Source organism: Corythoichthys intestinalis, chromosome 19 (genome assembly GCF_030265065.1).
Source record: "Corythoichthys intestinalis isolate RoL2023-P3 chromosome 19, ASM3026506v1, whole genome shotgun sequence".
NCBI lineage: Eukaryota > Metazoa > Chordata > Actinopteri > Syngnathiformes > Syngnathidae > Corythoichthys > Corythoichthys intestinalis.
The window spans coordinates 31,563,559-31,590,575 of NC_080413.1; the positions used below are offsets into that span (position 1 = coordinate 31,563,559).

General features: G+C 39.0%; 1 protein-coding gene across 3 annotated transcripts; it reads right to left on the reverse strand.

Annotated features, from left to right (window-relative positions):
• Positions 1-1,212: 1,212 nt before the first annotated feature.
• LOC130907315 (alpha-1-antitrypsin homolog) lies at positions 1,213-25,991 on the reverse strand. Of its 3 annotated transcripts, none has more exons than XM_057822233.1 (5): positions 25,848-25,991; positions 2,204-2,840; positions 1,865-2,135; positions 1,638-1,785; positions 1,213-1,501 (listed from the first exon to the last, which is right to left on the reverse strand). In XM_057822233.1, the coding sequence occupies exons 1-5, from the start codon at positions 25,917-25,919 to the stop codon at positions 1,310-1,312; spliced, it is 1,320 nt and encodes a 439-aa protein (XP_057678216.1). In that variant the 5' UTR covers positions 25,920-25,991; the 3' UTR covers positions 1,213-1,309. The 3 variants fall into 3 exon arrangements, with proteins under 3 accessions (XP_057678216.1, XP_057678217.1, XP_057678218.1); XM_057822234.1 differs by lacking the exon at positions 25,848-25,991 and adding an exon at positions 6,583-6,742; XM_057822235.1 differs by lacking the exon at positions 25,848-25,991 and adding an exon at positions 3,214-3,317.
• Positions 25,992-27,017: the final 1,026 nt, after the last annotated feature.

Below are 27,017 nucleotides of genomic sequence, written 5' to 3' on the forward strand. Positions count from 1 at the left end.
TATCGGATAAATGTTGAGTCTCGATAGCTCGTTGAGTAGACGTGTTGCTGTGTTCAGCAGCTTGTGACTCTCTAGTGTCTGTGCCGGAAACGCGCGCGACAACAAAGTTTTCCCCCTGGAACACAACATGCTCCACACAAGTTCCCTAGGTGAATTCTGCTATAATGTAGTGGTTACTACAACGGTCTTAAATTTAACTGTCCATCTCAAATTAAATAATTTGAACATTTACACTGTCATTCCTTGCAAAACGTTAAAAGTACTGCGTATGCTGTCATGACAAGCAGGCAGGCAGGGGCAGCCCTATAACGGTCTCTTGTCCCCGGGCCCCTGCAAGTCAGTTGACAGCCCTGGGCAAATTTATAACGGCTAGCATTATTTTTATTAAAACGAGTTAAAAAAATGTTCTCTACTTTTGAGTGTTAAAGATTAAAGTGGAATAATCTGACACATCAATCTGTTAAGTAAATATTACTATTTGTTCTTATGAAGCCCATACATCTAAAAGTTGGTCATTTTTCACCTTTCAAAAAGGTTTTGAACAATATTTATTGAATATAGAACGTTTTGAAATTTTAAGGAGTTTTATAACATTAAAGATACTTATTGCTTAAAATAAGTTAGATTTTCAGCTATTATTACAAGAAATCTGAGTAAAAATTTACTTTAACCATTGGCAGATAATTTCACTTATTTCTAGTGGATTTACACTGAAAACAAGGAAATTCAACTAGTTTTGAGGTATGTTTTTATGCAGTTACAATGTTACTTATTACTTGAATATTTACCAAATACTTGTACCTGAGTATATTTTTTGGATGACTACTTTTGAGTAATATTTCGAAGCAACGGTACTCCAGTAAAATTTTGGCTACTCTTCCCACACCACATAAATCCTAAAAGATATGCTGAACTTCGTGTACTTCTAAACCAGAGTTCACCAAATCCGACCTTGATACCACCTATCGTGTTTTCCAGGTCCCTCCCCTAACACAACCAAATCAAATTATTATTATTATTATTATTTCATTGACAAGCTATCCAGAAGCCTGATAATAATTCTGATTGAGTCAGGTGTGTTGGATGAGGTCGACATGAAAACAGGAAAAGTTGCCCCGAGGTCCAGATTTGGTAAACCCTGATCCAATTAGGCAATGAGGAATTTTCATGCGTGTGGCATGAATTTTCTAGGTTATAAAATTAAATCAAACATTAAATGGTTCATCATCATCTTTATCATTTCATCAATGAATTAACATGAACACAGGATTTTTAAAAGTCGTAACTTTCCCCATTACTGAAGGCTTATTTACATAGCTGCGGGATTACTGATCTTGCCCATGAAGAGGATGCTGCGTGTAGAGTCCTCCATAATAAGGACCAAAAAGGGTCTATCCATCTTCATCCTCATGGGCAAACTCATGGGCATTATTTCTAGGGTAGTGACAGCTGCTGCTTCGGTTCCTGCTTCATCAACACTCAGAACTGCTTGGTGGGATGCCTGTGGAACAAACAAGTGGTTAGAGAAAACAGCCAAAGACGCATGTTTTAGCTATAGCAAAGGATCACTGAATTATACTGAACCGTATATGAAAGAAGACTTTTCAACCGATTGAACTGTGTTTAGCTTATTTTACCTTAGACAGCTTAAGCTTGACATCTTCTGTAATGCCAGAGAAATCAGCAGAGTCTCCGAAAGCAGCAGTTATTCCCATATCTTTCAATGTGGTGTCCAGGCTAGATTTGGTTGAAACTGAAAATTTGGGCAGGGACACGTCGACAGATCTGAAACAAAAACGGGAAGTTGCATCTTTGCAGTCATACCATGGTTTTTTCTCCCTGCAGTGTTAGTTTTCATTCTTACTGCAAGTAAAGAGAGTCGTGCCAGCGCTTAATGTCGTCTTTGTTGATTTTTTCTTCCAAATCCTTCATCTTTCCCTCATCAGGCAGGATGATCATCATGGAGGTATTGCCCTTGTAAGGCAGCATCAAGACCGAGGTGCCATTGTCCATGTCGAGATACAAGTGGTAACGGCCCGTCCTTTTCATCATGTCCACTTCCACTTTGGTGGTTTCATCCACGTGGAAGTCAGCCTTCTTTGTAAAGGATTTGTTGAAGTGTCGAACCCACTGTCCTGTAACCAGACATTGAAATGTTTTTCAAGGATTTGTGATTATGAAATGTTTTTTTTCGGTCTCCTACCTTTGAAATAAACAGTGTTGATCAGCATCATAGCCAGGTCTGCATCCACATCTTTCACATGGTCTTTAATCATGTTATGGGTTTTACCGGCGATGTAAGAGTTGATTTCATCTACAGCCTCTTTAGATTTGCCAAAATCAACCTTGAGAACATCAGCAGAGAAGAATTCCTTGGCGTTTTTCATGAAGATGTCATTAGGACTGAAGTTGTTGGCTACAGCAACTGCATTAGCGACATCAAGTTGCCTCTGGTCCTGGTTGTGGCCGAGCATATGAAAAAGATGTTTGTATGCTTCATTGATCTTAGTCTGCTCCTGGCCACTGTAGCCCAAGGTGGAAAACAACTGGCTATGAGTCTCTTGACGTGCCCCTGTGGACAATAGGGACAGGGCAGAGGCGATGCCCAGTGGGGAGAAGAAGATGTTGTCTGCAGGACCTGCTTGGGCTCTTAGGGCTTTGTAGAGGCCAAAGCCAAAATCTGCATTGGGAGCGGACAGTTCATGGCATTTCATGTCATCTCCATGGTGGTGGTGATCATGGTCGTGATGATCATGGTGGTCGGGATGCGGGGCTGCAAGGCAAGCAGCCAAAAGTGCTGCAATGGTACAGCTTGCAAAGAAACTCTGCATCTTTCCAACCTGACCAGAACAATTTAGAAAAGACAAGTTAGAGCAAAGTTCAGAAGTGTAAGCAAACATTTTGCATCCAAGATTAAATTATCTTTAGACCTTTCTTTGAACAGTGCAAATGAACCTTGTCAATTAGTATTGATGAAGCAGCTTTCCAAATTGTCAAATGACAGTATTGCAACGAAAGAAAAAAGGCCGAAAAGGGAAATTGGCCTAATTATAACCAGAAAGTTCCACTGTAAACCATATTTTAAAAATCCCGTACATTTAACTGCATGCTATAGAACTATGTGACAAATGAATTCCCTAAGAGATTTATCCCTAAAATTTTGCATCTCTAAAATCTGCCTATCCATTTCATGAATCCCTCGCTATTGCTTACCGTTAAGTCTTCTTCAGTGGGGGCAGATCATTAGATTTTTTCCCCAATTTATACAACTCTGACAGTCCGGTTGGTTAAAGATTAACCAGACCAGCCTCTGTCCAAACCAAGAGATGTTATCTCTGGATCATCCTCGCTTACGCAACAACTCACATGTACAGCATAGGGGTGAAAAACCTATAGTACGTTTGCATTTTTGTCCTCTCAATCCTACAAATACTGTACTTGTATAGAACTGTTAGTGCCATTATTGGAGATTACACAATAGGATGCCGTTGCTCACAGGCGATTTGTACGAACACTGGGGTCCACACTACACATCAAACATTGCTTGCATTCTCATCCTGCCCCATCACCATGCCAAGTTTTTTCAGCTTTGTTGGTCCTGTTTGAACGGGGCTAGGTGAGCTACAGAGGACACGAGGCAAACTGAGCTTTAACTACAGGGGCTGGACAAAATGAAAACGCTTTAAAACAATTTTTTTCAATCAACAAAAACTTATTTAATATGGTGTAGGTCCACCTTTTGCGGTAATTACAGCCTCAATTCTCCAAGGTATTGATTCCAAAGGAATTTTAAGTTCGACTACACTAACTCCTTCAGATATGATGACGGTGGAAATCAACGTCTTAATTGATACCAAAATCTTAGGCGTTTCCATTATTTTTTCCAACCCCTGTATTTTTGTCGTGCAAGTTGAAAACCTGAAAGAGAACCTCGGACTTAAAGACTTGAAGGCTCTAATAAGCCAGAATTTTTCCTTATTAGAAACAAAATATTGCCATTGATTTTTTTTTTCCGCATGTCCGCAGTATTTTTTGAACCAAACAAGAGCACACAGCAAAGAGCACTGGAGATATGAACAGCTAAGACTAGGAAATATGACGAAGCGTACAAGCATTTAGCTTTTTGCTTTGACTTTTAGTACAGTGAGAGACGAGGAAAGATCCGTCTGTTTACTTTGTCTAAAAATGTTTGCAGCGGACAGCAGGAATTTTTTTTTTTTTTCAGCGAGTGCCAAATATTGCCAACAATCCTCCAGCTTTGTCAGTGTTACATCACTAAACCAGTGAGCACTGTCAGCATCATATAAGGTGGCATACCAAGTTGCTCAGTGTAAAATAACCCCACACCATAGCAAAGGAGCTAATACTGCCTGCAGCAAAAATCAAAACTGTCCCTTTGTCCAATGACACTGTCGTTTTGTTCTATTAATTTTTGTTTTTTTGGTCTAATTGTTCGACATATTGTCCTCATGAGTAAACGTTGCTAATCAAATATGAATTTAATATTCATTGATTTTATTAAATTTGATTTTTCAGTATCAAACGGTCAAAACCTGTGTCTTGAGTGTATTTTTACAGAATGGATTTTTTTTTTTTTTTTACACTTTACTGTAAGGTCATCTGTATTTTTTCTTTGATATTAAAAAGAACACAATGTTATGCAGAGGTGTACTTACAGTAATAATTTTATATACAAATGATACTACAGTATATTTACAGTGGCGGCAGAGAGTTGGGGGGGAGCGGAACGTTTACGTCTTCATGTGGGGGGGCATAACAAAAAACAATTGAGAAGCACTGCATTAGACGAACACTACCAGTGTTCTGCAATTCGCGGCGAGACGTCCAACACATGTGCACATTGGTTAAAAGCGGCAAGTACTTTCTATTTGCGTTTTTATTGAGCCTCTTATTACCTTTTCATTGCCTTAGAATACCTTGCATGCGTTTCCCTATCATACTTTTAAGCATTGTGTTTTCTTATGGTAGCTTCAAAGCAGTTTGTTGATCTGCTGACCAAATTAGTCACATACCGTATTTAAACCACCCTTACTTGATATGACTACATTTAAATATTTTGTTAAGGCATCTTTTATATGATCGGTCTGTATGCATTTAAACAAAACAAGCTGAAAGCGCATGGTAGTACTTTGGGTGTTAAATTAGTCTCTTGTAGGACGTTTCGCCAGTGTAGCGCATTTTGGCAGAACACCGGTTTTGTCCTACTCTCGTCTCGTCCCATCCAGTCTTCCCTGTTCATTTTGCTTGTGAAAAATCGACAGTGCTGTCATGCTCATTAATGTTCCTCTCAGGTGCAAATCGGAAGGGCTGAACAGATGACATGTTTATGTCGCTAGAGTCATACTCTGGAAGCCCGGCAGCGTAACACAGCGACGTCACCGCACTGCGACGTCAACAACAATGACGACCTACTAGTTAAAATAATTTCAAATTGTCTAAAATTGAAATGTTCAAGAAGAGTTTTAATATCAAATTATTTTAACTCATAATATCGTTTATCTTTTAAGAACTACAAGTCTTTCTATTCGTGGCTCCCTTTAAAGGAGGCCCTCAACTCTGTGCTGGTCTGGTCTGATGTTACACTGTACCTGCCCTTTTCATTCCCTAACACCCACTTGTATAGTGAGTGCTGAGCTCAAGAAAAGATGTCTGGATGTTTAAAATTAATTTTTAACTACGGCTGTCAAACGAATAAAATTTTTAATCAAGTTAATCACAGCTTAATTAATCGTAATTCAAACCATCTATAAAATATGCCATATTTTTCTGTAAATTATTGTTGGAATGGAAAGACGACGGATATATTCAACATACTGTACATAAGTACTGTATTTGTTTATAATAACAATAAATCAACAAGATGGCATTAACATTATTAACATTCTGTTAAGGCCATCCATGGATAGAAAGACTTGTAGTTCTTGAAAGAAATGTTAGTACAAGTTATAGAAATTTTATATTAAAACCCCTCTTAATGTTTTCATTTTAATAAAGTTTGTAAAATTTTCAAACAAAAAATAAACTAGTAGCTCGCCATTGTTGATGTCAATAATTACACAATGCTGATGAATGGTGCTGAAACCCATAAAATCAGTCGCACTCAAGCGCCAGCAGAGGGCGAAAAAACACCCAAAAACACAAGTAACAAATGGACATGACACTAATTTTAATGTTTGAGCGAGGCATGTGCGTTAATTGCGTCAAATATTTTAACGTGAATAATTTTTAAAATTTCTGTCTGTTAACGCGATAATTTTGACAGCCCTAATTTTAACAGATTCTTTAACATTTTACCATTAACCGATTTCTAAGCCCCAACTTAAAACGTTAAAACTCAAACTTCAAATTCTTCTTAACATGCCCAACAAATATTGTACCACTAGTGCATGTAACCGAATCTGTGAACAAACTAAAGATATGGATCGTAATTAAAAGTAACAGTCCCACACAGAATCTCTCTAACACAAATATAGGTACTGAGGAATGAGCCTCCATCCAGACATAGGCTTTCATTTGCCCAAAAACTAAAGATCACATTGGCATAAACCAGAAAAAACTCACCATGTTCCTGTGCTTCCTTACTGTGGTAGTGGGTGTGCAGCTCACCTGTCTCATATCACAATGGGTGTGTGCGGCACACCTGTCTTATATTGAACTCATTAAGGTAGGAGACTTTAGGGCTCCACTCTTGTTTTGGGCTCCAACTAATGGACTGTGCCCTGAACTACATCTAGTATCACAAAATAAGAGGAAGGACAGGTGAGAAAGAATACAGGTGGAGAAATCTTGTAGTTTGCTGTTAGATCGGCTCCTATCTTCTTCCTCTCCTTTAGTTAGTTAGTCCTTTGGTTAGTAGGTGTATCCCCTCCACGCATGGTGTCCTGGCAAAAGTAGTTATAAAGGGATTGAAACAATACTTACAACTAGGCTGCATATATATTCAGTTCAAGAGCAGATATCCTGAGGGGATGGGGGGTGGGGCGGACACCCCACTCCTCAACTAAGCTGCCACACCCACCAATAATTTGAGACACAATACCGTAAGTTTCGCACTATAAGGCGCACCTGAGTATAAGCCGCCACCCACATAATGTGACACGAAAACAGCATTTGTTCATAGATAAGCCGCAATGGACTATAAGCTGCAGATTTCCACACTGTATTATGGGATATTTACCCCAAATGATATTAACCGGTAACACTTTATTTGACAGCGGCATCATACACCCGTCGTAAGACTGAATTAACCACCATGAAGCTTGGAATCAATTGGCTGGAGAGCCTCATTGCTTCAAGAAGCTTCATTTGACCATCACTGTTCCCTTGGAGAGACAGTCAACCTCTGCTGCTACCTGCTGTCAATATTGTTGTTGTCCAACATGCCTCTTAGCATGCATTGCAGCACTCCAGATGTAAACAACAATCAAAATTGCTATGTGCTAATTATTTATTCAGTTACTATTCCAGTTGTTTCATTAATTGATAGTTATGGTATTTGGTAAAACTCACTGACGGTGCCATAAGACTGTCATGAGACAATCATACATACACTCACCGGCCACTTTAGTAGGTACACCTGTCCAACTGCTCGTTAACACTTAATTTCTAATCAGCCAATCACATGACGGCAACTCAGTGCATTTAGGCATGTAGACATGGTTTAAGACAATCTCCTGCAGTTCAAACCGAGCATCAGTATGGGGAAGAAAGGTGATTTGAGTGACTTTGAACGTGGCATGGTTGTTGGTGCCAGAAGACCTGGTCTGAGTATTTCAGAAACTGCTGATCTACTGGGATTTTCACGCACAACCATCTCTAGGGTTTACAGAGAATGGTCCGAAAAAGAAAAAATATCCAGTGAGCGGCAGTTCTGAAATGCCTTGTTGATGCCAGAGATCAGAGGAGAATGGCCAGACTGGTTCGAGCTGATAGAAAGGCAACTGTGACTCAAATAAGCACCCGTTACAACCAAGGTAGAAAGAAAGAAGGAAGAAGGAGAAGGAAGGAAGAACATCTCTGAACGCACAGTACGTCGAACTTTGAGGTAGATGGGCTACAGCAGTAGAACCCACGCCGGGTGCCACTCCTTTCAGCTAAGAACAGGAAACTGAGGCTACAATTTGCACAAGCTCATCAAAATTGGACAATAGAAGATTGGGAAAATGTTGTCTGGTCTGATGAGTCTCAATTTCTGCTGCGACATTCGGATGGTAGGGTCAGAATTTGCCATCAAAAACATAAAAGCATGGATCCATCCTGCCTTGTATCAACGGTTCAGGCTGGTGGTGGTGGTGTAATGGTGTGGGGAATATTTTCTTGGCACTCTTTGGGCCCCTTGGTACCAACTGAGCATCGGTGGAACGCCACAGCCTACCTGAGTATTGTTGCTGACCATGTCCATCCCTTTATGACCACAATGTACCCAACTTCTGATGGCTACATTCAGCAGGATAATGCACCATGTCATAAAGCTGGAATCATCTCAGACTGGTTTCTTGAACATGACAATGAGTTCACTGTACTCAAATGGCCTCCACAGTCACCAGATCTCAATCCAATAGAGCATCTTTGGGGATGTGGTGGAATGGGAGATTCGCATCATGGATGTGCAGCCGACAAATCTGCACCAACTGTGTGATGCCATCATGTCGATATGGACCAAACTCTTTAAGGAATGCTTCCTGCACCTTGTTGAATCTATGCCACGAAGAATTGAGGTAGTTCTGAAGGCAAAAGGGGGTCCAACCCGTTACTAGCATGGTGTACCTGATAAAGTGGCCGGTGAGTATATAATGACACTGTCACGAGCATTAATGAATGCTTATACCAGATGTAATTTAATGTTATCCTGCGAATTATCTCACTTTGGATGGATGTAAAAGATCTGAGCTGGGCATAAATGGAGTTAGTAACATAATTCGCCGGACGACACTTAATGACATCTGTCATAGGCATTTAGTAATGCCCATGATAGTGTCATGTCATAATTATGACAGTCTTATAAGAGTCTTATGATGCCGCTGTCAGATAAAGTGTTACCAAATACCATAATTAGCAAAAAAATGAAACTGGAACAGTAACTGAATAAATAATTAGCATAGAACATGAATTTTGATTGTTATTTACCTCTGTAGTGCTGCAATGCATACTAGAAGGCATGTGTTACCTATTAACCCAAATAAATCAACAAATAAGCCGCAATGGACTGTAAGCCGCAGGATTCAAAATGAAGGAAAAAAGTAGAGGTTTATAGCCCGAAAATTACGGTATTTTTGGAGCTGTAGACTAAATTCAAAGTAAAATCTATTCAGTTTTTATTTTAGTCATGTAATAATATGCTATTTGAATATTAGAATATTTCTCTCACCCCTCCCTTCTCTGAAAATGTTTTTTTTCTAATCCACACGGGAGAGGCTGACTTCCATAGAGTCTGCCCTCTGCATATGTGCCTATAGCGCAGGTTCTAAAATATCCCATGAACTAAAATCTTGAGTTTCAGACTATCTGCATCATTTCTCTTGCATTGTTCAATGGTCTACTCTCCATTACTGAGTGCTGTTAAAGTAAGTTAAAAGCTGATAATAGCTCAGTATAAGGTGACAGTCACAGACAGAGAAGAGAGAAAAAAAGAGCTTCCTGTAATTATTTATTTCTGTCACTCTGAACAGCTAACTGTCTGGGTATTGATATCAAATACTTCAGATTTTAATAACATTTTAGATTTATTTCCAGGAAGGAGTTATAATATTAGGGATTGATGTTTTTTGTCTCGAAGGGAAAGTAGGCTATACAATCCTGATCAATATATACAGTGATCCCTCGTTTTTCGCAGTTAATGGGGACCAGAAACCGCAGCGATAAGTGAAAAACCATGCACCCCCCCTCCCCCCAAAAAACATTTTTTGTTTTTTTTTGTGGTTGTTCAATGTATTTATTCAGATATAACATTGGAAAGAGATACATATAAGACATGTTTTTCCCCTTTTTTTTCCTAAAGTATAATTATAAAAAAATAAATTGTATATACAGGGTGTTCCAAAATGTCTGACCCCATTTCGTAGACCAATAATTTTGACAATTTTCGTTGGAATGACCTCAAATTTTTACATCTTGTGTCAAAACGTTTCAAGTTTTTGTGTGTAACGTTTTGCATTTCTATCTTTTCAGGTTAAGAAATGTCGTTCACTTCAAAAGAAAAGGCATTTTGCGTGTTTGCGTATGCTCGGACTCAGTCACCGAAGACAGTGCAGCGTACCTTCTTCACAAATTTTGCAAAGAAGGCACCAACCGCAAAACAAATTAGGACTTGGCACCAAAGATTTCAAGAAATTTCTGCGAGTTTGACACGAGCTCGAATACAGACTCGACGTGTGCAGTCATAGGCGGTGCTCATATTGAACATTTATGAAAATCTGTCACATAACCAACAAATACAGTGGGGCAAATAATTTTTTAGTCAACCACCAACTGTGCAAGTTCTCCAACTTGAAAAGATTAGAGAGGCCTGTAATTGTCAACATGGGTAAACATCAACCATGAGAGACGGAATGTGGGAAAAAAAAACTGAAAAATCACAGTTTGATTTTTAAATAATTTATTTCCAAATTAGAGTGGAAAATAAGTATTTGGTCACCTACAATCAAGCAAGATTTCTGGCTGTCAAAAAGGTCTTACTTCTTCTAAAAAGGTCTAATGAGGCTCCACTCGTTACCTGTATTAATGGCACCTGTTTTATCTCATTATCGGTATAAAAGACACCTGTCCACAATCTCAGTCAGTCACACTACAAACACCACTATGGCCAAGAACAAAGAGCTGTCGAAGTACACCAGACATAAAATTGTAGACCTGCACCAGGCTGGGAAGACTGAATCTGCAATAGGTAAAACGCTTGGTGTAAAGAGATCAACTGTGGGAGCAATTATTAGAAAATGAAAGACATACAAGACCACTGATAATCTCCCTTGATCTGGGGCTCCATGCAAGATCTCATCCCGTGGCGTCAAAATGAAACAAGAACGGTGAGCAAAAATCCCAGAACCACACGGGGGGACCTACTGAATGACCTACAGAGAGCTGGGACCACAGTAACACAATGCGCCACCAGGGACTCAAATCCTGCACTCCCAGACGTGTCCCCCTGCTGAAGAAAGTACACGTCCAGGCCCGTCTGCGGCTCGCTAAAGAGCATTTGGATGATCCAGAAGAGGACTGGGAGAATGTGTTATGGTTAAATGAAACCAAAATAGAACTTTTTGGTAGAAACACAGGTTCTCGTGTTTGGAGGAGAAAGAATACTGATTTGCATCCGAAGAACCCATACCCACCATGAAGCGCGGGGGTGGAAACTAGTGACGAGATTTGTCGTTCACTTGAGCAAACGAATCCATTCCGGTTCGTTCAGTAAAAAGATTCGTTCAAACAAATCGTTCAACGAATCGTTCGCCCCCCTCATCTCCCTCCCCGCCCAAACGAATCGTTCGGTTACTGAACGGGAAGTGACGTTGCCGAACGAATCACCAAAGACCGCTTCGCAGTATAACTGAACGGGAAGTGACATTGCTTGGTCCCTCCCTCTCTTCCACATTGACCACTCGTCGTAGTTTCAGAAATGAGTGACAGGCGGTATCATTCTGCTTTCACAGACAGCCTCGTCTCCCTCCTGCTGCTGCAAAAGCGAGGGAGAACTTCCGCGTCGTCTGTCCTAGTTCTATGGGCTCAAAGTCATGGCTCGTGCTTGCATTTCGATTTAGGACACGGTTAAACATTTTCCTTTTGTGAGGGGAGTAGGGGGCGGGGGCGCACGGACTTTCTCTAGCAGGTTCTTGATCACACATACATATACAGCATGTTTGCTGTCACGAAAATAAAAATACATCGAAAGTTTAATTTCTGAATATGGAACGACCAACACATCATATTTACATCTCGCTCTGTTGTATTTTTGTTTTTTAGTATTAAGATGATCGTGTTGAACATGAACGTGATTGTGCACTGGCATTAATAAATAAAATAATCCGGTCAGCTCCCCTGTCGTCCCCGCATCTCAGATCGTCAAATGCTGACGAGAAATAATTGTTTGCTCTTTACGATGTCGCCTTTCTACTCTCATTAGTCTGTTAAGAAAAATGTAGACATATTGCGACATCTCCCGTGTCCGCGTGCTTTGTTTTTGGGCGCTTGAGTAGCACATGATGGACGGATTGACATAATTTGTCAAACCAACCAACACCTGACACGAAGAAAAAAAAAAAAACACTCGGAAAAAAATTACATGTATATACAGTTTCATTGCAAATCAGTATTATGGTGATCATATTGTTTTTTTGCACTGGTATTAATAAATAAAATAATCCGGTCAGCTCCCCTGTCGTCCCCGCATCTCAGATCGTCAAATGCTGACGAGAAATAATTGTTAGCTCTTTACGATGTCGCCTTTCTACTCTCATTAGTCTGTTAAGAAAAATGTAGACATATTGCGACATCTCCCGTGTCTGCGTGCGTTGTTTTGGGCGCTTGAGTAGCACATGATGGAGGGATTGACATAATTTGTCAAACCAACCAACACCCGACACGCTGACACGAAAAAAAATAAATAAAACACTCGGGGAAAAATTGACATGTATATACAGTTTCATTGCAAATCAGTATTATGGTGATCATACTAAATATTTTTTTCTGTGCACATATGAGGTAAATATCGCTGCCATGAAGCCTCCATATAGTGACAGTTCTCTGCCCGCTTCACTGCCGTCACGCGACCGCAGCTCAGCTTTTGCTTGCCTCGTAGCTACCCGTGTTTTAAATTACTGTAAATTTGATAGTATGTCGTCATAGGCAGTCACGAGTTTGTTGAGAAAAGTACTACTCTAAACAATGCTCGCTAGATTTGTGTGGTGTTTTTGTCTGTTTGAGCAGCATTTGATAGGCTCCACGTTAACAAATATGTGACAAAGTCATTTCCTTTCATTTTCTGATTCATTCACCGCATAGTCATTACTGGAAAATCAAGTTAGCAGCAAGCTAGGTCAGGAACCGGAGGACCGAGTCACTGAACGGGAAGTGACAAAACTCAGTCTTGCCCCCCTGCCTGCACGCTGGCTGCTTATTGGCCACACGTGGACGTGAGTGACAAACGCCCTGATTCTGTTTCCGGTCCCTCCCCTGCCCGCGATGAGGCTGGCGTCTGATTGGTCGTGTGCGATGTCAGAAGACGCTGGCGCTTGCTCAACGCCCTCCCACGCAGCAAACAAGCACCACCTTCATAGAACGAATCAGTGCAGATGATGATTAGTTCGGTCTCGTTCACCAAAACAATTCGTTCAAAAAGAACGAATCGTTCGCGACCGATACAACACTAGTGGAAACATCATGCTTTGGGGCAGTTTTTCTGCAAAGGGACCAGGATGACTGATTTGTGTAAAGGAAAGAATGAATGGGGCCATATATCGAGAGACTCTGAGTGAAAGTCTCCTTCCATCAGCAAGGGCATTGAAGATGAGACATGGCTGGGTCTTTCAGCATGACAATGATCCCAAACACAAAGCCAGGGCAACAAAGGAGTGGCTTCATAAGAAGCATTTCAAGGTCCTGGAGTGGCCTAGCCAGTCTCCAGATCTCAACCCCAAAGAAAATCTGTGTAGGGAGTTGAAAGTCCATGTTGCCCAACGACAGCCCCAAAACATCACAGCTCTAGAGGAAATCTGCATGGAGAAATGGTCCAAAATACCAGCAATAGTGTGTGAAAAGCTTGTGAAGAGTTACAGAAAAAGTTTGGCCTCCGTTATTGCCAACAAAGGGTACATAACAAAGTATTGAGATGAACTTTTGGTATTGACCAAATACTTATTTTCCACCATGATTTTCAAATAAATTCTTTAAAAATCAAAAAATGTGATTTTCTGGGGTTTTTTGGTTGAGGTTTACCCATGTTGACAATTACAGGCCTTTCTAATATTTTCAAGTGGGATAACTTGCACAATTAGTGGTTGACTAAATACTTATTTGCCCCAGTGTATTTTTACTTTTCTTTGTAAATGTAATATATATTAATAAATGTTTTTTTCAGCACTTCGAATATAATAACTATGATAAGTTTTAAACATGTTACTGTTCCACCAAATTATTTTTAAACAGGAATAAAGTAGTAGTAGAAAAATGCTTGGCTTTATTAAAGGCTTCATTGAGTGAGTCCTCTCAAATCCACTCAGAGTTGCTCACTTATATACAATGAGTTGCCACAGCACCTGTTTGAGTTAAACAATGATTGACGCATGCGGCACTTCTGAAATTCGTTACTCTGGCCAGATCAAACACATTAATCTGTCAATCATCGTTAACTTGACTAAACAACTCCAGTGCACGTGCACTTCCTGCCTGATGAACAAAGAGCAGGGAAGGAGGAAGGGAGCGAGTGTGTTTTTTTTTTTAATATATATAATTGAAAAAAAATCCGCGATGGACTGAGGGCACTATGTCTGAGGTGCGAAGTAGCGAGGGATCACTGTATATAATTATTAGAATGTATTATTTAACAGAATCGTCACAAGTCACAATATAAGTCTATTTTTTATCGTTGTCCCCTTCAATAATTATTCTCCAAAATTTTACTGCCTATTGTCCCCCAGCCAACTTTAAAAAAAGGATCTCCGCCCCTGTATTCTGTATGTTTTTGTATCACATTTGTTTCTCTGGGTCACACTAAATCCTCTTCTCTCTAACTGCATTTTCTGAATAAAAAAATCACAACATCAACAACCACAAAGTGAATACACCAAACTCCTCTGTGGCACCTTATTACGGTTTCAGCCTCTTGAAGACATTTAGATTTACCATTCTCCTGGTCTAAGCCGCTAAGCAGAAAGGTGAAAAAAAATAATGAAATAAGGAACATATTGCATCAGATACTTGGATGCTACGGTATGCGTTTCATACTTTTCAGTCAATCCAAACTGGAAATTAACCAACTGCTATATGCAGAGTGATGGCAAGTGAAAAGACTTCTTAATTTGATCTTCACTCGCAGAATAATTTGCATCTCCTCGCAGTCTGTGAAACAGACATGCTGAGCACAACTCACATTGCTGCCCACTTTGGAATCATATCCTTCCCAAATATTATATATAATATTCTGTATGAATGGACTTTCAACTTTAGACGTCTCACTGTAGGTCCAAACTACTCACAAATAAGGCCGTCATGTGTAGCGATCAATCTGTGTTTGTTTACTGTTAAGTCAATATGAGAAGGTGATAAAGGTTTTCATTTATCAGCAGTTACTGTATGTCTTGGGATTTCATTGTAAAAAATAAAAAATAGGTCCAAAGGAATTTGTACTTTCACCAAATGACTTGTTTTCTTTTGTTATATTCAGCAGTCTTATTGTATAATCTATCAATTGCCTCACTTAGATATATAAAGGCTAAATAAATGAAGTATACCCCCCCAAAAAAAACACTTCTTAAAACATACTTTACACACATACATTTATGTGGCATTGTCTTCTCTCACGTTTTACTTTCATTTAATATTGTAGAATATATGTTGTACAGTTTGGATGTAAAGTGTGGTATAATACAGTAAAATATGAGATTTTGTATTATTTGCATAATACAATATTTGCATCTGCATAAATGTTTTATGTTGTTATTATCGGTTTTAGCCAGAGGTGGGTAGAGTAGCCAAAAATTTTACTCAAATAAGAGTAGTGTTACTTCTAAATAATATTACTGAAGTAAAAGTAGTCTTCCAAAAATTTACTCCAGTCCAAGTAAAAAAAGTATTCGTTGAAAAGAATACTAAGGTAATGGGGAACATTATGAGTAACTTTCTGATTTTTTTTCTCAGCACAACTTTGTCTATATGAACTGTTATTATTATACTGTGCTATAACCCAGTGGTCACTAACCTTTTTGCACCACGGAACGGTGCAACATGGGCCATTTTTTCACAAACCAGCAATATGTGGCAGAAAATGTCAGTAATTATAAAATAACATGACGGGGCAAAAAACGAACATTAAGTGCAGGGGAAATGTAGCTCACCATACAATCAACCTTTTTTAACTGTGGCCTCTCTTGAAACCAGACGGCAAATATCCTTGGTCGCAGGCAAAATGAGTTCTTCTCCAATTGTAAAAGGTTTCTGGACTTTAGCAATACGGTTTGCCATGAGGTATGATGCTCTCAGCGCATTCGCTTTTGTTGTCTCGTTTGCTAGCTTTTAGCCACATATTATGCAGAATGGACTTGGTTGTAGGCTCATTTTCTGGCTCAACATGTGTCATTTTCCCCTGCTGTAAACACCCCACTAATGGCGACCAACCACTAGAAGGCGATGTACGCAAACCTCTACTTGCCTTAGTAAAGAGGCACAGGCCAGATTGTGGTTGTTAACAAGTTACATTTTTTTTCTCTGCGGCCCAATAGCAATTACGCCATCGATTGTTATTGGTCCCTGGCCCGATGCCTGGGAATCTCTGCTGAGTTGCTAACCCTATTACATGACCGTATTATGCCAAAAAGATGACACAAAAATCATCAAATTTAGACCAGAGCACTATGACCCCTTACCTATCCAAAGAGCATTCGTGCCCTCTAGTGGTGAAAAAGCATGGTGTAATGGAGTCATGTGTTTATTGTTGCGACATCTCCTTGGTGAAACTGATAGCACTACTGTCGGCATCTCTGGCAAAAATAAAGTTAATATACACGTAGAATAAAGGGGAAAAATGTAACATTTTAGTAACACAACTAAACTTAACTGAGTAAATGTAACGCGTTACTACCGACCTCTCGTCTTAGCTAATTGCAATCTTAAAAAGGAGTAAATCCAATAGAGGTAATCCCCGGGTTACGAACGAGTTCCGTTCCTACACTGGCAACGTAACCCGAATTAACGCATTAAGTTGGAATTATATATATAATTAATTATTATTATAAATTAATTATATAAATATATAATTAAGTTGGAATTAACTCTTTAAGTAACACTAAATCTCAAAAAAGGTAAAAAAACATTGTATTTTGTTTAATGATGGAAGATACACTGCCCTCTGGTGGCAGCGTTGGGTCTGACTGGACTGACTGAGGCGCAGACTTACCCCAGTGTTCTGCAATTCCTTGCTACACGGCGAGACCTCATACGCAATGTTCAGTGCGCTTGCGCAAGCATCAGCACGCATGGGCATATCAGTTAAAAGCAGTGAGTACTCACTATTTTTGTTTTTATTAATTTTTCATTGCCTCAAAAATACTTTTTGCATGTATTTCCCTTTCATTCTTTTAACCATAGTGTTATTTTGTGGTAGCTTTAAAGCAGTGTTGATCTGTTGACCGCATTAGTCACGTAGCGTATTTAAACCGTCCTTATTTGATATACAGTGTATCACAAAAGTACGTACACCTCTCGCATTTCTGCAGATATTTGAGTATATCTTTTCATGGGACAACACTAACAACATGACACTTTGACATAATAAAAAGTAGTCTGTGTGCAGCTACTATGACAGAGTTAATTTATTTTCCCCTCAAAGTAACTCAAAATAGCCATTATTATCTAAACCCCTGGCAAAAAAAGTGAGTACACCCCTTAGAAATTACATACATCCCTAAATGTTCAAATTGAGTACTGCTTGTCATTTTCCCTCCAAAATGTTATGTGACTGGTTACAGGAGTGCTCTCAGCATTGGTGCAGAGATTGAAGAGGTGGGGGGTCACCCTGTTAGTCCTCAGACCATACGCCGGACTCTACATCAAATTGGTCTGTATGACTGTCACGCCAGGTGGAAGCCTCTTCTGAAGACAGTACACAAGAAAGCCCGCAAACAGTTTGCTGAAGACATTTCAACAAAGCACATGGATTACTGGAACCATGTCCTGTGGTCTGATGAGATGGGCGGGCTTTCTTGTGTACCGTCTTCAGGTTTATGTTTGTGTATGCATTTTAAGTTAAGTTTAGAGCTATAGTTTGTGGAGTCAAGTGTGAGCAATATGCTATGAGAATATATTAGTTAGTTAGTTAGCTGTTAATTTACAAATTGATCAGACTAAATGGAGGTTTGAACACCAATTGTTTTGTGCAAGTGTTTTATTGTTAAAATGCATATTGTTTTGAACATTTATTTTGTACATATGTTTGTTTCAGCCTTACAAATTGTCTACAGTGAAGGAAGTAAAAAGCTTCAAAAAGCACAATTGTATTGTTTGCTGTCTGTAAAGCTGAATAACATTTAGTGAGGACAGAACATGTCATATAAAGTAAAGTAAACCTGTACTGTTAAATATTGTATGTTACATAACCAGTGTTGGGAATAATGCTGTTATAAATAACGCTGTTACATAACGGCGTTATCTTTTTTCAGTAAAGGGGTAATCTAACTATTTTTTACGCCGTTACAACGTTGTTACCGTTACTGACGGTCAACAGCTGTGCGTTACTTACTCTGAATAAACTGAAGAAACTACCAGCCGTAGCGAGTCTACTCTGCTCTGTTTATTTGTCATCCAAGACGTGGGGTGCGTTCAGGTTCGAGAACGTTCAGGTTTGTGCTTTTTCTCAGCAAAGATATACCACACAGGACGTGCTGGCACTCTGTTTCTTTAATAGCACATATAACTATAACATTAACACAAACGTACGGCTCTCGGCAGGCCGTGTCTCTAACTCACTCCCGCATCATGTGAGCAAAACAATATTGGCGCCGTGTGCACTTTAGGGTGCCTCGGATAATTCTGTATGAGAATATTACTGCACTTACTTCTTATGACTCCAAGCTGTTTGTCCCTGCTCATTCAATTAGACAATGCTTTCCAAAGCTTGCTAACGTTTCTGTGTTTGCTACACCTGAATGCTAGCCTCGTTCCCATCCCCCACTGTTAGCCAGCAAGAATGCTGCTTCCATCTTGAGGACAACAGAAACTTTGAGGGTGACGGGAGGAGTAGGCGGACGAGGCTACCTGAATGCACCACCTGGATAGATGCGGTGGAAGTGATTGTGATTGGCTGAGGGTTAGAGTCCTGTGTCATGGTAAGCCAATCAGAGCCGGTGTTTTCACACACAAACCGGAACAGCGCGTGCGGCAAACACACACACGCAAAACAGATGTAGAGGGATATGATGGCAGAGCATTCAGAGGAAAAAAATTGTCCTTTACGAGGTGGAGATATAACACTATTTCAAGTCAAAATACTTGAAGTACAGTAGGCTATTTCTACTTGACCAGTTGTCTCAGGTTGTGAGAGTTAAATTTAATTGATTAAACTCACTTTATATTTTTTACTGCTGATTGCTATTTTATTATATTGTTTACTGTTTATTTTTGTTGCACTTCAAGTGTAAGATAAATCTGTTGCTGGTGAGGTGCACTAAATATTACAAGGTTCTATAACACACCTACCTGTCTGTTCTTCTCTATTCAACTGACTCGAATACTGACTCGAAAATTTCAAATTCTTTGACATACAACAACTTCTTTTTAAAGTAACGGAAATAGTTACTTTCCCTGGTAACTAGTTACTTTTACTATAGAGTAATTCAGTTACGAACTCAGTTACTTTTTGGAAGAAGTAGTGAGTAACTGTAACTAATTACTTTTTTAAGTAATGTGCCCAACACTGTACATAACACAAAACATTCCTTTTTGTAATGTGTTAGATGCAATTGGTTTGTCAATTGTTAATGACAGAAAGCGAACTTTAATCACATTGCATTCCCCTCAAGTGTCACACTTTCATCTGCTAATTTGACAGTACTCCCGGTTTGAGAGACCTTTTCAGCCCTTGACAATTCTCACCATCAGAAGGAGAGGTCAGAAACGAGTGATACTGCCCCATAGCTCAGGAGGCTTTGTAAACACTTGGATGTTGAAACCTTGGGAATTGAGTTCGGCCTCTTCATGAAAACAGCAATCAGTCTGTTAATGAATTCACTCTATACTGCCTGGCTGCCTGCGCGCACTGACGGCGAAAGCAGTAATTATTGCTGACTTGAAATCTACTTGGCGTCATTCATCATGCTATGAAAGAGCAAAATGCAAGTGGAGCTCGGAGGAACACGGCCGGAGGGTGTTCCGTGCGATGGATCGATATACTGTACTGCATGAACTCTCCAGGGGATTTGAACTCCACATTGTAGACGCACTCAATTGCGTGAAGTGCGCTGCACATGCCTCTCATGCTGTGTTGAAGTATAATGAGCCATTTCTCTCTATTGTCCATACCTTACTTAATCACCGCTGATCCTTTCTAATGCATGCAACTGTGAATTCTCATACTTCTCCTGAAATTAATGTATTGTTAAAAGAACATAGGCTGTGTAGCACCACTGGGATACAATATAGTGAGGTTTAAATTTAACCCCATGCCTAGTTGTTTCATAAACTAAAATGTAAAATCTAATTTGTTACCTTAGTTACATGGTATTAGCAGTTATACAGTGCTTTAAAAAGAACCATTAGCTACACTCCATTACTATACAGTACATATGCAGTAAGAAATGGATGCTAATTAAGCAAAATATTAAATAATTGTCTCTCTCGGGCATCTTTTTATTAACACTCCCAGAAAACAGTGCATTTCAGTAAGTGCACCCCAGAAAGAAACAGAAAAGCACAAGCCGCATTAAAACTTAACAGAACTTTGGAGGCAAACACACTCATGCAGCCCTGTGAATCCTCAAGGGGCTGCAGCTTGGCTTTGAGGGCGATAGGGGGGGGATTCTGAAAAGCCCAGTTGCATCACTCACATTATGAGTCGTACCTGAGGACATTTTCAACCCCTACACTGGTCTTTGCAGTGTACTGGAAGTTGTAACTGTGATTCATGTGTAATTTATAAAGGCAGATGAGTGAAATGTGAAACATTGCCCCCCCCCACCACGCATGACAAATTTATGATAAAAGGCAGCAGTTGAATTTTTTCCTATTTTAAGTTTTTTTTTATTATTATTATTAAGTAATTTTGTTGAATTTGCAGCACTTTGAAGCAAATCTTTGTCCTATCTGCTTGAATTTCTTTGCAAGGAAGTAGAAGCCTTGCAGCTTATATATGAGCTCCCTTGAAACCTATTAGAATTTGTGCTTGAGGATGCTTCGAAGTTTCTCATTTGATCACCAGGGGAGAAAGGGGCCACACCAAGGGTTTTTCTTCATTTATTCTCTTAGCAGCCCATGCAGTCTTTGTGGCATGAGATGGTACATTGGCTTGCATCAAGAATGACTTTGCTCTGTTGTTCAGTTTGTACCACTGAAGAAAATACATTCAGAAATTGCACATACATTTTAGAGCCCTTTTTTTTTTTTTTTTTTTTTTTTTTTTTTTTTAATATCCTCAGTGATCTGAAATAGGCCGACCATCTCTGTTTGCCTGATTTTCACCCCCCCATACAAAAACTCCACAACTGATGCTACATTGCATCCTTGTTGGGACAAAGGCACCATGCATGGCACCATTCAGTAGTAGGGGTGTGCCATCTTAGGCACCCCACGATTGGATTCGATTACGATTCAGGGTGCTACGATTCGATTATTGAACAATGATCACGGTATTGACGATGATCACGGTTATCACGATTATCAGAGTTATCGATGCATCGTACATTACTAATTAATAAAGTAGCCAAACAAATTTATGTTCATTATTTATTTAAAATATCCTAATGATTCAACAGGAACGATGTAAACATGCCCGTCCAACAAAAAGCAGCCCTTATGCTGCTTTTTTATTTATTTATTTATTATTACAAGTAAGTGCAAAAACATTAGGGCTGCAGCTATCGAATACTTTAGTAGTCAATTAATCGATGGACTAGTTAGTTCGAATAATCGAGTAATCGGATAGGGAACATGAAAAATTAAAAAAACCTGAGCTGAGCCTCAAACGGTATATATATATATATATATATATATATATATATATATATATATATATATATATATATATATATACACATTTTTTAAATGAGGATCTATATAAAACAAAACAATTGGCTAACTTAAATTTAAAAAGTCCGCTAGCTTAAATGCTATAAAATGCTAAAGTTTTTTTTTCAGTGCTCTTAACAAATGGTTCAGACACATATTCTCACAAAAAATGGCTAAATATACCTGTAAACTAAATTATGAATGCATTAAAAAACATTAGCTCAAACAAAAACTTAGCTTATGTTTGTTCTTAACAGGGAGCAGTTGGATTGAGCCATGTAAAAAGAGGCAGACCAGAGGGCAGTGTATCCACCCTAATCAATAAAACTAAATGCAAACACTTCCAAAATAAACCATTACAATGCCACTTTAATTAAACGAATACTCGAAGCAACAAAATTTAATTTGAATATCTTTTTTCTAATCGAATACTCGAGTTAATCGATTAATCGTTGCAGCACTAAAAAACATTAAATATTTTAAAGGGAGCACTTATTTCTCTCAACAATACAATAGAATTTACACAGGTGGAATGAATTCCAATTTTCTGGAAACAAAGTGTCTTTAGAATTAAGACTCCTTTTAACCAATATACTTTGTTTCCACAGATTTCTGTACTATTTCGCATGTTTGTAGTGTTGCCGCTGTACTTAATCATGGTTTTAAACGTTCTGCATCTGAAATACATGTTAGCGAATTAGCTAATTAGCTTAGCGCTCGCCGCTAACTATTAACATCTCAAAAACAACAATAAAGGCTAAACAGTACAAGAGTACAACTACAACAAACTCACCTCTTATAGACGCACACGGGTCTTAGCAACACACTCAGGACATTTTTCAATTGACATGACTTGAAACTACTGCTGCACAACTGAAAGACAAGGAGCAACGAACCTCCCCTCTTGCTCTAAAAAATAACTTGCGAACAGTAGCGCGACCGCCTGTCTCATACACAAACTTATTTTCCAGTCTTTTGAAAAGGAGTAAATCTCTCGCTCAGTAACCGGCAGCATTCATCATAATGTTGTGCGTGCGTCCGTTAAAGGTGTCCGGGCGGCAGACGTGTCTTGAATTTCGTTCCGCTACGAGTGGCTGTCATAAAGTTATGAGGGAAAATCATCGTTTTTGAACCTTTATGAATCGTAATCAAATCGTCACGTGTCGAATCGTGATGCGCTTAAAAATCGATTTTTTGGAACTCCCTTATTCAGTAAGGTGACCAAACGCCCATTTTTACCTGGACTTGTCCACTTTTCACATCCTGTCCGGGGTGTCCGGCAGGGTTTTATAAATTCATGAAAATGTCCGGTTTTCATTATTTTTCACCGGACCAATGGCGTACCGTAAGCAACACGTCACTTTTGCTCATATTCATGACGTTAGCGATTGTTGCTAGGCGGGTCAACCTCCCGTTTGTCCCTAATAATAAATGCATGAAAATAGTGTACGAACGAGATGTTTACTGAGCTAAACCTACCAATTCCGTCCGAAAAAGATGTCCCTGGTGCCAAATTTACTGGTAAGGATGTGGAAGAACATACAAATGTTCAGTTAAAGAGATGGCTTGAGTGTTGAGGGCTGAAAAAGAGCCGACCTGATCCAGAGGTAGCTTTTTTATCGACACCTTTTTCTTGTGCGTCTTACCCCACCGACAATGACATTGCCCTGTTTCAACAATCTATCCTTTACCACCATATGCCCTGTCTTTCTTATATATAATATCCTCTGGGTGTCTTATGTCGCTGACTGTTCTTGGGGGTAATTTACATTGCTTTTTTTGTGTAGCGATCGCAACTGCTACTCAGTGACAGCCAACGAACACTTTCAATTGTTTCATTAATAACAAATACTAATTCTATAATTTATTTACACTTCCCCCTTACTAAAGTTGTTTTTTACAACAGCAAAGGTAACAACAGTGGCAGTCAGAAACCATTTTATTTTCTTTCTGGTCATTCATTGTCAGACAGATGCAAAATGCCACGCTAAAAAATAAGTAAAAATATCAAAATGGTGTACCTCTTCATCCTCTGTAGGACCATGGCCCCCAACAAAATATTTACTGCTTATGAAATGCGAATGGCTTCACCTTGCTGGCATTAAACTGGTCTTTTGGACGTCCGCGCAAGTTGATCCATTCTTCAAATTTTTGGTTTCGGGAAACGTATGAAGAAAACATCCTTCATATGTTGTAGTGTTTAGAGTCGATTTTACAAGTTCCATAGCAGCAGTGTTTACTTGGCATGTTCTTTTTTCGAAAGATTACTGGAGAAAACAAGCAGAAATAACATGGATTGTATACGAGGGCGTGTCTATATTGACCCACTTCTGCATTACGATGGTGACGTTACGGTCTAAAAATAACATTCGTGCGGTATTAGCGCAAAGGTCAGGAACCTATGGCTCGCGAACCAGATATGGCTCTCTATGCATCTGGCTCACAGATAAATCTCTAAATATTCCACACAAAAAAAAGTTGCGGTATACTCCTTTGCGCATTGCGCGAGACGGCAACAGTCACCGGTCATATGCTGATGTTGTGCAGTAATGTGCAGAAGTGACTTTTGCGGCACACGTTAACTTTTTTAATGCTCCAACAACACTCGCACACTTCACACAGGATATCATCAAATAGTAACCTAGATGTGCTACGTTAGATCTCCCCCAAGTCCCATGCCATTGGCTGCGTGAGCCCAGGGTGATCATGGGACACATAGTCCATTTACTACGGACCCGAGTCTGTTCAGCCTCGCGCACCAGCTCCCCACAGACTAACATACAGTCAGTGAGTTTTCCCATTGGCAGTGTATCAAAATACTTGTTCTCCCCACTGTATATCCCTGATTTCCTAAGACCTTCTCTCTCCTCAGCTCAACGTGAGCAGCATGTCGTGTCATACCGCAGCTTAACGGGCTACAAGCGGCCAGTGACAGATGCGAATCGGGCTTTGGTCACTGTGATCGCGAATGTAAACGTTCAGTGTTAGCGGCTGTTGTTCATTTATTTGCAGAAAAAGAAAAAATATACATATATATTTGAAATATTTAATATGTTAAAGTTTTTAAGTATATATCGAGTAGAACATAATATTTAATGAGACAATGATTTGAATAAAAAAGAAATGTGGAATGTAAAGTAAAATAAATTAAGGGGGATTCAGGGGCCCCTATGGTCCTGAGTTGCCCCCCGCTGTTGACGGGCTTGGTTGTGTACACACTTGCCACATGGGTAATTCAAAACCCCTGCAAATGGTTCCTGAGCCTTTATAAAGTCTAATATATAAAATAAAATTATAGATAGTACCCCAAAATGGTTACCCCACACAGAACCACTCTTCTTCCGTGCCTCCGTTTTTAAGTTATTTGGGGAAAATTCATGTTTAATTCATCTTTACAAGTGTGAAGTTGCCCAACTCGTTTCTAATGAGGCTTAAATTTGAATTATGTAAGGCAAGCACATTAGTTAACTCCTATGCTAATAGGTGGATATAAAAATTAAAATATATATTTTTTGCATTTAAAAAGAAATGCCACCTACCTCAAGTTTACTATTGACAGCATGCGATTAAAAATTCATCGTTTGACCCCCTAAATTAGAGTGTGTTGAAACTGACTGACGCTTTGCACATAATACTACGGTACAGTGCTGCCTGTGACGTGTTCCGTGGGAGCCTGCCCAGTTTTTAAGACTTTTATTATGATCAATGCGTATATAATAAAATGCTCATGTACCCAAAAGATTAATTAACTCGAAAACACCTTTATTCTACCCTGGATACTAATTTGCACATGTGTGCGTAGTCACAGACTTGCTTTATCATTACCTGTCATTTCTCATTCACAAACAAAGCTTCATCCTGACAGGTGCTCACAGGCTAACGGTATATACTCTTGGTAAACTTACTTTACGGCAACTTTTGGCTTCTGTCGGAGCTTTGCGCCGGTGTGTTCTGTAAAATCCCGTTTGGTGTCGCATCGTTGCGCTGCCGATAATTGTAAATTTTTATAGCAATGTTTGTTTTTGCCTCGGCTACCGATGCTCGGGTAGCTGTCAGTGAGAGTTAAGCCGCGCTAGGCGTTATGGGAAATGTAGTTTTGAACAGCTGTGTTTGGAAACATGCTGGTTGAATTGTTTGTCAGTGTATTTTGGTTGTTTGCGTGCAATCTAGAACATTCAATGAGAATAACAATTGAGTGGGAATAACAATTTGTAAACGACAATTGGCGTGATAGTAATTTATAAAAATGTTAGAGTTTGCACGTAGCCTACTGTGTCTGTTTATTGACTGGACTACATGTCCATGGGTCTGCATTATATTATTAATATTTGTCAATATTTAATTCGTTTTTGTTTTGTTTTTTTTGTTTGTTTGTTTGTTTGTTTTTTGCGTTTTTATTGTTTATTTTTAAGGAATAATAAAGCCAATTGAGTGACCTCTGAAAATTTGAATTTTGTCTTTGGGAATATACCATATGGCTACATACATATTTTATAGGGCTGTCAAACAATTAAATTTTTTAATCAAGTTAATCACAGCTTAAAAATTAATCGTAATTAATCGCAATTCAAACCCTCTCTAAAATGTGCCATATTTTTCTGTAAATTATTATTGGAATGGAAATATAAGACACAAGATGGATATATACATACAACATACTGTACATAAGTATAATTTATTATAACAATAAATCCACAAGATGGCATTAACATTATTAACATTATTTCTGTTGAAGGGATCCACGGCTAGAAACTCTTGTAGTTCTTAAAAGATAAATGTTATAGTTACAAGTTATAGTAATTTTATATTAAAACCCCTCGTAACGTTTTCGTTTTATTAAAATTTGTAAAAATTTCAATCAAAACTAGGGTTAATATAATAATAATAAGAATAAAAATAACAATAATAAGAATAGAGTGACCAATGTCTGAGTAAGTTTTATGTGTATTTTGCAACGCTATTTTGATTGGGAATGCCAGTTCTCTTTGCATAGTTGTTTAACTGTGTGAGAATAGGGCCTCATTAATACAGATTGAACTGCTTTTCTTTTTGTGAACATTTTTTTTTTTTTTTGA

Coding starts and splice junctions, on each gene's coding strand:
- LOC130907315 (XM_057822233.1), bottom strand. CDS start 25,919: ATGCGACACCAAACGGGATTTTACAGAACACACCGGCGCAAAGCTCCG. Junction 2,136..2,203: donor CAACACTGTTTATTTCAAAG/GTAGGAGACCGA, acceptor GTCTGGTTACAG/GACAGTGGGTTCGACACTTC. Junction 1,502..1,637: donor TCAAGCTTAAGCTGTCTAAG/GTAAAATAAGCT, acceptor TTTGTTCCACAG/GCATCCCACCAAGCAGTTCT.